Consider the following 11709-nt stretch of genomic DNA (forward strand, 5'->3'; position numbering starts at 1 on the left):
TNNGCATCTACATCCACACCTACATCCACATCCACACCCACATCCACACCTACATCCACATCCATGTCCACATCCACATCCACATCCACATCCCTATCCACATCCATATCACATCCATATGTATATCCACATCCACATCCTATCTACATCTACACCCACACCCACACCTACATCCACATCTACATCCACACCCACATCCACACCTACATCCACACCCACATCCACATCCACACCCACACTCCCACCCACATCCAGCTCCAAGTCCCTGGACTGTAGTCATTTGCTCTTACAAATAGATATGCAATCATACTTCTCTGCAAAAAACAATTTCTATTCCCTAAATGACCTTGTGAATGTTAACAGGTCTAACCTGATGTGGAATATCATGCTCTGAGTTTCTTGGTCACAATTTATGCCCGTGGAAGAACTAAGGCCCACCACCAGACAGGAAGTTCTTAGGTGGCTGGAAGTAAGAATTCTAAAGGTTCTAGACTGCCTCTCATTCACATATATAGTGCCTAAAAGAATATAAATTCAGCCGGGCATGGTGGCTCACACTTGTAATCCCACCACTCTGGGAGGCCGAGGCGGGAGGATCACTTGAGGCTGGGAGTTCAAGACCAGCCTGGCCAAGATGGCAAAACCCCAATCTCTGCTAAAAATACAAAAATTAGCTGGGTGTGATGGCATGCACCTGTAATCCCAGCTACTCGGGAGGCTGAGGCATGAGAATCACTTGAACCGGGAGGCAGACGTTGCAGTGAGCCGAGATCATGCCACTGCACTCCAGCCTGGGCAATAGAGTAAGACTGTCCCACCCCACAACACCAACAACTAAAAAGAATATAAATTCATGGGTAAAGTGTGAAAATCACCTCCGAATTTCTGATTTTGTTGGCTTGTTCATAGACTTTTCCTTGTGTCTGTATGACTAGTTTCCACTGGGTGAGCAGCTGCAGCAGCAACTTCAGGGACGAATCAAGGAGTGTGTGATGCATATCATTTACTTCCCGGAGCAGGAAGTTGGTAAAGCCAAATAGTACATCTTCTCTCCAATCTGAGAAGTCAACAAGTAAACCCTGAAGAGAATTTTGTGCAATATGTCGCAATTCATCATCCATATGAATAGAGAGCCTGTGAAATGAATAAAAGACAATAACATCATTTACTTTATTAACTGGTCTTCTAGAGCTAAGAAGGAACATCTATTAATATATATCTCTTCTACTTGAGTCTGAAAATGGGTCTCCCTTATTTTTTGCTTAGTAAATGACTTACATAAATACTTTCTAAAAACTTCTAATTTGGCCAGGCATGGTGGCTCACACCTGTAATCCCAGCACTTTGGGAGGCTGAGGAGGGACAATTGCCTGAATTCAGGAGTTCGAGGCTATCTTGGCCAACATGGTGAAACCCCGTCTCTACTAAAAATACAAAAATTAGCTGGGCATGGTGGCACATGCCTGTAGTCCCAGGTACTGGGGAGGCTAGGCAGGAGAATCGCTTGAACCTGGGAGGCAGAGTCTGTGGTGAGCCAAGATCGTGCCACTGCACTCCAGCCTGGGCAACAGAGTGAAACTCCATCTCAAAAAAACAAAACAAAACAAAACAAACTTCTAATTTTAGAATTACTGAAGCATTGCAAAGATAATACAGGGTTTTCTGATATAGTGTTCTTCTGGCCTCCCGTAATGTTAACATCTTATATAACCATGGTACATTTAGCAAAATTAAGAACTTAATATTGGGAAGAAGCTATTAACTTTACTCAGATTTCACCAGTTTTCCAATGATGTCCTTTTTCTGTTTCAGAATGCAATCCAAGACATCACACTGCATTTAGCTGTACTGTATATGAACACTTTTTAATACATCACTGGCTACAGAATAAATGAGTATCGAATCCTATTTTTAAGGATGAGGAACCTGAGTACTGGAGAAGCTAAAGGACTCATCCAGAAGCTCAGTATAAATGAGCAATCGGCGTAAGGCCAGTGGTCCTAAACCGGTTTTGCTCCTTGGGATATTTGGCAATGTCTGGAGACATTTCTGGCTGCACACCTTGGGATGTGGTACAGGCATCTCTCTAGTGGGTAGAAACTAGGGATGTTGCTAAACACCCTATAATGCACAGGACAGTTCCCTGTGACAAACAATTTTCTGGCCCAAAATGTCGATAGTGCCAAGGTTGAGAAATTTTGAGTGAGTTAACAGAATTCTAGTGTATCTGTGGTTTAATCTAGAACAACACAATAATATTAAATCTTGACATTGGTAGGATGGATTATTGCTTATCTATTGCTTTACATATTCTTTCATTTATTTAATAAGCAAAGGCTTTTAAGAGACACCTTCGTAAGATTCAGTCATTATATGCCCTGTGTACAGCACTTAGGATATTGAGTTTGGTGTGGCTGTGTCTATTGGGTGAGGTGCCTGCAAGAGCGAGGTGTGAGAGAGTGCTGGAGAGGAAGCAGATGCAGCTCACTGAAGGGTCTTTGGGCCACCTAGGGAGACAACACAGCAGGGAAGGGGTTCAGAGTGTGTGCTCTGGAATCAGAATGCCTGGATCAGTGTCTTGCCTCTGTCGCTTATTAGCTATGTGACTTCAGGCTAGTCACTTAATCTCTAAGCCTCAGATTGGTGAAATGGGGATACTAACTGTAACTGCATTCCATAAACCTGTTGTGAGGGTCACTGAATTATCCATGTGCAATGTTTAGCACCACACAGATCAGAGAGTAGGCACTCGGTAATGTTAGCTATTATGAGAAGAAAATGAATTGTATCCTGAAAGTTATAGGGAAATAAACATGACTAGATTCACTCTTGAGAAAAGAGAGTCACGCAGGAAAGGGAGAATGCCTTGAAGAAGAAACAAGGCACAGGCCACCTAAGAGGTCACTGCAGTGACTTAAGCAACAAGTGGTGACAGCCTGACAAAAGCAGAGAAGTGTAGTAGGGCAAGGGCAGACGGAGGTCAAAGACATTTAAAAGATAGCGTTTCCAGGACTCAGTAGCCTGCAGGTGTTCAGTGTCAGACAAGAACGTGGCTGAGTCGATGGAGGCTCCGTACCCAGGGCAGATATTATCCCCAACAAATAGAAGACAACGTTGTGGCCCAGAGTGGTTAATGAATTTGCTCAAAATTAACAAAGGGAAGAGCTAGGAATTCAATCTAGGACTTCTAATCTTTAATCCAAAATACTTCCCACAAAACAAGCCTGGCACAAGTCACCCCAGTTATCACTCTCAAATAGATAGTATTTCAAAAGCTTGATAAGATAAGCAAACTCTTGTCTTATTTTCTAAAACTTAAAGTACACCAGTTAGTCCAGTCTGACAATATAAACTAGGTAAAGAGTTCTTTAGTTCACAGATTTACACTGAGTCAGGGAATATATTTTCTGTCTCCAAAGCATGCAAAGTTCTAAACAGACCCTGAGAAGGAAGAGCTAAGCTAATTTTTCAGGGACGTCTCACACAATTAAATCTACAGTTCTTAAGTAGTTGCTGAAAAAAGAATGAGAAGCCTTTAACCTGGGCTTCCAATCTAGAATTGTCTGAAACAGGAGTTTTCAAACTTTCTTTATATTTCATTCAGCAGCAGATCTATCTTTTTTTCCAACAGAAGTTTATGTAGAGCTCTGTGGTGGTGAATTTTATGTGTCAACTTGGCTGGACCTCGGTGCCCAGATATTTGGCTGACATTATTCTGTATGTTTTTGGATGAGATTAACATTTGAATCAGTGGACTCTGAGGAAAGCAGTTTCCCCACCTCATGTGGCTGGGCCTCATTTGACCAGCTGCAGGCCTGACTAGAACAAAAGATTGGACTCCCCTGAGCAAAGGAGAATTCTACCGCCTTTAGACTTCATCTGCAACATTGGTTCTTCCTGGTTCTACAGCAGACTGCGTTTGGATTCAAACTGGAAACCTGGCTCTTCTGAATCTCCAGCCTGCCGGCCTTCAGACGAGAATGGCAGCACTGGCTCTCCTGCATCTCCAGCTTGCTGGCCCCCCATGAAGATTTTGGACCTGCCAGTCTCCATAACTACATGAGCCAATTCCTTACAATAAATCTCTTTCTCTCTATATACATCTTATTGTTCCTGTTTCTCTCTGGAGAATTCTAATACAAACTTCAATATATAGATACATAAAACCTGAGTCACTCTGGTTAAAGCTGGGGGTAAACGGCTGGAAGCCCACCCATTTGGGGAGAATACACTCCTTCACTGGCCAAGCAGCTGAGTCATCTCTGCAGTCCATAGTTTGAAAACACTAGTTTATGAAAAGCACTTGAAGTCATTTCCCCATCTTATGTTTATTATTCTAATTTACTATATTTAGACCTGTCTATGGTCCTGAAGGTCTTAGAAAATAAGCTTCCATAGATAACAAGCCACCATTTTTAGGACAGGTAATAGTTTAGTAACCAGGAATTGCAGACACTACATAAATGTTAACTGATAGTAATGACAGTGGTCACAATTTTGTGTCTCCCACAAAATTCATATGTTGAAGTCCTAACTCCTAGTACCTTAGAATGTGACCTTATTTGGAAATGAGGTCATTGCAGACATAATTAGCTAAGTGAAGAAGAGGTTGTGGGCCCCTAATCCAATATGACTGCTGTCCTTATAAGAAGCGCACTTTTATAGACAGACAAACACAAGTGGATAATGCCATATGAAGATAAAGGCAGACATCAGGGTGATACTTCTCAAAGCAAGGGATGCCAAAGAGTGCCAGCAAACTACCAGAAGCCAGGTGAGAGGCTTGGAGCAGATTCCCTCTCATAGTCTTGAGCAGGACACAACCCTGCTGACACCTTGATCTTGGACCTCTAGCCTCCAGAACTGTGAGAGAATAAATTTGTGGTGTTTAGGCCACTCATTTTTTGACACTTTGTTATGGCAGCCCTAGCAAACCAATATAATCATGAAACCAGGCAAGAACCAAGGACGAAAGCCATGTCATGGTCTATTTTCATGAAGCCTTTAAGTAAGGGCCAACACTTTCAGCTTTCCAAATGAGATTGATTCTACTCTTCATCTAACTTTGCTCTCACGCACAATCTGCAATCTAGAATCTGTTTTAACTTCAAACCCACAATGCAGGATCATTTTCAGGACTCTTGGAGCCCCAAAGCAGTGTAGTCCTTGCTATTCCTGGTAGTCATGTCTCTTAAAATGACAGCATTTACCTACTCTACCAGTGAAAGGCTCAAAAATATTCCTGGAGGATGAAGACCAGGGAGGGGAAAGGGCTTCTGGGATAGAAGGCTCAGCTGGTTATAAAAGTGGAATGTTTGTAGAAGAAAAAGGCCCAGACTGCCACAGAACTGAGACTGAGAGGAAATCACCTATCAAGACGAGTCTGTGGGTAGCAGGTGAGGGGTAAGGGGAAGAAGCTGTGAAAAGGACAAGGCTCCCTCCCTGTGTCTGTCCCTGGAAGCGTATAAGCAGAGAGCTGCCTGTGAGATACAGTTGCCATCTCTTCCACTCAGTTCTTCCTCATTTTTACTTTTATTAGATTTTGACCAGATAATCAAGATCTTGTGAAACACATGGGATTTTACATTATAAAGCAGGAAAAAAACCCAAAAAAAACAAAAACAACAACAGCTATCTAAAAGGGAAAAGAAGGCTTGGAGTTAAATGAGAAAGATGTCCAGACATTCTGACTACCCAGGAAAGCAGCGTGGAGCTGGCCTGCGGATTTACAAATCCTATTAGATCTTCTTCTCTAGCAAGGATGAGGGTGAGAGACAGCGGTTCCCCCAACTGGGCCATCTTGATAGAGAAACTAGACCAGGAAAGAAAGAACAGGTCTCAACTGCAAACTAAACAGGTACAGTTATAATTTTAAAAACTGTCCTTTGAGAGAGTTTGGTGGCAGCAATTAAGAGAGAACAGAGAGACTTTAAAAGAAAGCAACTTGTGAAGATATCTGGCTAGCTTGGGGAACTCAGGCTAAATTTCTGAGAAGCTGATTTGGTTCTCAGAAGCCTACAATAAAAGAAACCAGTGTTGCCAATACCAATTGCAGCTGCCCCTCCCAGGCAGCTGGGATCAGGAGCACCAAGCAGGCCTGGTGTGATTCTCACTGCTCATGTCAGAAAGCGAATGCACAGCTGTATTCTCCACAGGCCACCTGTGCCACTGCCAGTGGTCCTGGGCCCTGTCTGCGGTGATGGAGAACAAGTGAGTGGTGTGATCACAAGGGCACGTGCTGCTCAGACAAGGGTGCTACTGAACAAGTCAGGACATGTCATAAAATGGGGAAAAAATAGAACAAAGCTGCCTTCTTGGTTGGTCACATCAGAAATATGACTTTTAACAGAAAACACTTGCATAAGGTGAGCTTCGGATTCTGATGGAATCACCTCAGTAGCTTTTAATGTTTTTTACAGAGATGCAAGAAAGAAAAGGGGTGATTTCAAATTCACAAACCATATCCAGAAGAAAAGACAAATTAGGAGAAACATCCTCCTTTGAACTAGGCAAGATAAGCAAAAGCTTATTAGGAAGAAGTGCCCCACAAAGTCACCAAGGGCAGTGGAGGAAGAAACACTGAAAGTGAAGCCCAGCAGACAAGGATTTCCAAAAGAAGGAACTTGAGAGAGGTGGACTATTCACCATCAGGGTAGTTCACCAGAAGGGGTGGAAATTTCTTATTGGAGGCTATTAAAGAATGAACCCCCATCTATTTACAGTGGTTCGAACTACATCTTAACTAAAATACAGAAATATGACTAAGGGAATTATTGAGGCAATACATACAATTGAGACGAGTTCTCTTTCAGCTACTCCAAACAACTAACCACTTTCCACAACACAGGCATATGTGGAAAAGGGAAAGCAGAATAAATGTTTAATAATTTTTAGATACCCCAGAAGACTGTGGAATCTGTGTATGCATTATCTCAGAAGTTTCTACAAATAATAAGGAAACACCACACAAAACGTGTTTATGATTTTGCATAAAACCAATGACATTTGGAAAATTCTATAAATTTGGGAAATCAGATTTACCCTTCTGAAATTCAATGTCCTTATCTAAAAATAAGAATGAACATGTGCCCAGCTTATCTAACATAATGTATATGAAAGGCATTGTATAGCACGGTGTATGTTCTTTGAATGTGAAGATATCTGAAAATGATAAACTAACATTTGCTGAGAGCTTTGAAAGAGGAGGGTGAATACTGAACAGCAAGTCCTTGGTGCATGCAAGGTACTGCAGGAAGTGACAAGGACAGGAGCCTGTGGACTGCTAGCGAAAGCTCCCTCTTGTGGTCAAATGACAGAGCAGGAAACATCTAGGAGAGGAGAGCGAGAGAAAAAGATGGCGGCTGCCAAGGGGAGACAGCTCCCCTCTCTGTCTGGAGAATCTTCAGGGATCACGACAGCTGCGCAGGTCAGGCTCTGCAGAGGATGGGAAGGAAGCACCCCCATGGGTCTTACCACGATGTCAGGAGGGCCTGTGAAGCTTCCATGGAGCCCCATGGAAAGGTTCTCACACTTGGCTATTATGAGCTGGCTGAGCAATACATATAAAGTAAGAAATCTAGTAGCTTGAAGAAGGCAGTTTTCCAGCTTCGTTGTATACACTGTTGTCATGTGCAACATACTAATGCATGTCTGAGGTGTGAGTGTCTGTGACATTCAGCCATTACTCAAAGGGCAGCAAGGGCCTGAGGGCAGTTGTGTGGGACATACAGTTGAAACTCCTTACAGGGAACTGAGCTGGGAGGGACGGACAACCTGCATGAACACTGCCCTTATTTTACCAATTATGAAAAAAATAAAACAAGTTTTTAAGTAAAAAAAAGTACCACGGATGTGACTGTGAAGTGTCAGAAATAACAGGTCTTACCCCTCTCTGACTAGACTGTATATTATCTCAGGTCAATTGAACTGAAGGCAACTGGACTGTGAGGGTATAAAGTGACTGAAGACTTGTGTGGCACTCGAAACCCACATTTATTGCTATTGAATTACTTCACTTTTGTCCTCTGACCCTCTGGAGGAGATCTGAAGAGGCTCATTTTCTCACAGGTTATAGGACTCTATGTGCAGGTCGCTTACTCTAGTTATCCTTCCCCCCGAGGAGAACAGCCTCTGGCTTCTTTTGAAGCTTATTAAAAAGGTCCCTTCATGGATTTCCCATATAAGCCAGTCATTTTCTTGATTTCTCCCTAAGACTTAAACTCTCAGGAATATTTATTTGTTCTGTTCCCTCAGAGAAAAAAAAAAAAAGAAAGAAAAACAAAACAAAACAAAACAAAAAACAGCACCCATTGCTTTGGGCTTGGTAAGAATGTAACTAATAATAAACAGGATGCACTATAAATAGCACTAGCATTCCAACCACATCTGACAGAATTCCCTCCCAACACGCCTGGCACCAGGGTCTGGGGGTTTGGGCTTTACTGGATTGGGTTGTCAAGGTGATTCCAGAGGTAGGAGCCTCCCACTCAGACTTATGGCAAAATAGCATTAGAGACTGTACCAGAAAGAGAACACTTCATGCTGTTCAAAACACGTGGTACTTCAAAGGCCTCGGTGTATAAAATCACCAATTAGACTTCTATTGAATAAAGTGAACTTTCCTTCTACTTCAATTTAACTGAAAACTTTTTCCCTGCAGACGCCTCCTCTCTCTAACCACACATCTTGTCATCTAGCCCTCTCAACAGTCCTAAGAGGTAGGCAGTCTCATTCCAATTTCACCAAAATTTTACCAAGGGAAAAGGATAGGCTTGAGGGTTAAATAATTTGCCCGGATCATGCAGGTAGTAAAATGGCAAAGGAATGTAGAGAAATGAAGTTCAGGCTTTTAGAGGATTGTTTTCTTCCGATTCTCTTGTCCTGCTTCCTCCATGTCTGTTGATGGTGGCCCTCTTTCTCCAGATGGTCATGAGGCCATGGACAGGGACTTTTTGCTCAGCCACCTGTGCTCTGGGGAAATACACGTCTCCTGGTCATGCCGCCCTCTCCAATGCTGTCCACAGCAAACGGACAGGCTCTCCTTTATGTTTTCGGTAGCTCTAGCCCTTGTCTCACAGCTTTTCTCTATTCTCAGTCTCTGCCTTCATCCCGGGTGACTCAATATTAGCATGGATGATCCTTCCAGTCTTAGTCTCTCTTTCCCTCAGCTTCCCCCAGCCCCTAAATCATCATTTCATTATTCTTTGGAAACCCACTCTTTGTTCCTCCACAGGTCTTCCCCTTGCCCTGAACTGGAAAGCCCTTTTTGTTCCAGGCTTATTTTTTCCTGTTTCCCTCTGCTTTCCTGCTTCCAGGGAATGTGCTCTTCACTCATATTCTGGTTGCTAGGTCTCAAAAGGTATACCCTAAGCGTGGACTGGAAAGAAGAAGGATCCACGGCTGGAAGGCTGCTGATGACAGCAGAAAGAGGCTACAGTCGTGGGTGACATTGGCAGCCAGAAGGTGGAAGGCTGTGGTCAGAGAGCACAACGGCTTGAAATCATGGTTTTGAAGGTAACAGACCTTCAGGAAGCCTTCACATCCAGCACTGTTCTTGTGCTAGTGGTGTCAGGAAGGAGGAAGGGAGTGGCTGTGTCCAAATGCAAATTAAAGAATGGGAAAGGGCAGTAGGTTCTAAAAGTTAGTACTAGATAGCAAGAGGTAATCAACAGAGGGGCCAAGCTGGCTGCCCACGTAAGAGAGGACCATGACCACAATAACCAGGAGACGTGGGGCTCCATAGGGACACTCAGAGCCTCAGGAGGCCACCAGATTATGTGCAGCCAGGTAGGGTGGGAGCTTGGGTTATGTATTTGAATATTGATGGGAAAGGTGCTCTCAGAAGGTCAGAGAAAGTGAGTAAACTAGGCTATGCGTAATGCATCATTCATTCAGTCAGCATGACTATTTGTTATCCTTCTCCAGGCTTTTCTTTTATTCTACCATAATCAGATTATAGAGCCTAAATTGACATTTTTTGTCATCTTCTTCCCCAGCTTAAAACTTCATCAGTCCAAATGCCTCAACAAGTACTTAAGATTAGCTGAAAATCTACCTCTTCAGTCTTATTTCCATTTCCTTTCATCAATGGGTTTGTAAACTATTTTCTTTTTCCCCCCAAACCAATGACTTTTGTTCTTCCTCATTCCATGCATCCCATGTGTCTAATAATTTTGCTTTCCAAATTGCACTTAGGTTATGTCACTTTTGATTTTTAAATTAAAGACATGCATAACTGTCAACTGGAGCTCCAGATCAATGTGAGATAACTAAGCTTACTAAACTATAATAAGATAATTTCACTCAAAGAAAATAAATTTTAGGTTCTCATTGGATTGTGCATTGGGAGGGTGATAAATATGATTTTGGGCAGTTTTTTGAAGCACTATACTAAAACTAGTTTAGGATATCGATCACCTGCATTCTTGTCCCCCTGGGGGTCTGTGGGCCTCAGATTGGGTATCAGACTCCGAATGAACTCTTTTTTGGCCATACCCATTTCATTTCCTGGTTCTACCTCTGTGCCTTTGCTCATGTCTCTGCCTTTACCTTTTTGAACTCTACCTTCCCTTCAAGGGAAGTTCAAGTTCCACCTTCTCTCAAGAGTTATTTGTTGCCTTCCCTAGTCCACAGTAATCTCTTACCCATGAATCATATATCATACATTTTTTGTGCCATTAGTTTGCACAACACAGGTTTGGGTTGTTAACGACCTTACGTGCTTATGTATTTGCTTCTAAGTTGGATTTTAAACCCCTTGAACATGGGAAAAATAATTTTTAAAAATGTGTTTTCTCGTGCCCATACACAGTACCTCATTTGGTAAATATTTGTCCATTGTAAACTACCATTCTATTTTTTTTTTCAGGAGTCATGACAAAGGATTGAAATTAATTTTGGTCAAACAATGTTCTCACCTACCTAGCCAGCAAGTCAATAAGTTCAAGTTTTGACATCCCATCAGGAAGCAGTCGAGGAATAGCAGCAACACAGGTCCTGAAAAGATCTATTTTTGGCTTTCTCTCACCCCTAGAATTAGAAGACAAAATTTTAAAATAGGTCAAAAAGCTGTGAAAATAAAACAAAATGAATTAAGTACGTGAACAAAGACTAGAATCCATGCCTTCTGAGTCATAGCCTGGTGTTAGCTCCATGTTATTCTCAAATGTTTATGCCCTTTGTAGCCTGACCAGTTCTAAAAAACTTTAATTTAAATGTAAGACAGAAGTATACATCTGAAAAGAAAAATGCTGATATCAATAGTATTTTACCTTGAGTTTACCCTTTAGTTGGGTCTAGTCCAGTTGCATTTAAAACACCAGAATCACAGAAATGGCTAAGTACATCGACATAAAGAAATGTATTTCATTCATTCCTACTTTCAGCATTTAAAAATGGAATATACATACATATATATATGTGTGTGTGTGTGTGTGTATATATATATATGGAATGGTGCCTTTTGTAACTGTGATATCTAGCATCTTCTCTCCCTGATGAGTTATGCTTCTCCCCTAGAGCCCTTTGTCCTGTTTTTAAAAAATTAAGTGCTTCCAAAATAAATCTTTCAAAATAAGTAAAATTCTGAAATGTATATAGTTGTGCACCCATTTCTGACTTTTAAAGTGATACTGATGGGCCTGACCTCTATGGAGATTTCCTTCTCTATTTTTAATTAATTTATTGAGAATATGAAGGTTTTTTTTTTTT

At 41.9% G+C, this 11709-nt stretch overlaps 1 protein-coding gene across 7 annotated transcripts in view; it reads right to left on the minus strand.

The window, feature by feature from the left end:
- Nucleotides 1-11709, minus strand: part of FRY (FRY microtubule binding protein) — a 275761-nt gene that overhangs the window by 133156 nt on the left and 130896 nt on the right. For all 7 annotated transcript variants that reach the window (XR_001884138.1, XR_001884139.1, XR_001884140.1 and 4 more), the window contains exons 17-18: nt 10921-11028; nt 876-1134 (exon numbers count right to left, since the gene is read on the minus strand). Coding sequence is in view for 4 of the 7 variants with exons in the window: in XM_017865930.1 (XP_017721419.1) it covers nt 876-1134; nt 10921-11028 (367 nt within the window). In the remaining 3 variants the exon portion in view is untranslated. The remainder of the gene's footprint in view (nt 1-875; nt 1135-10920; nt 11029-11709) is intronic.

Source organism: Rhinopithecus bieti, unplaced genomic scaffold, assembly GCF_001698545.2.
Source record: "Rhinopithecus bieti isolate Rb0 unplaced genomic scaffold, ASM169854v2 scaffold_81659, whole genome shotgun sequence".
In the NCBI taxonomy this organism is placed as follows: Eukaryota; Metazoa; Chordata; class Mammalia; order Primates; family Cercopithecidae; genus Rhinopithecus; species Rhinopithecus bieti.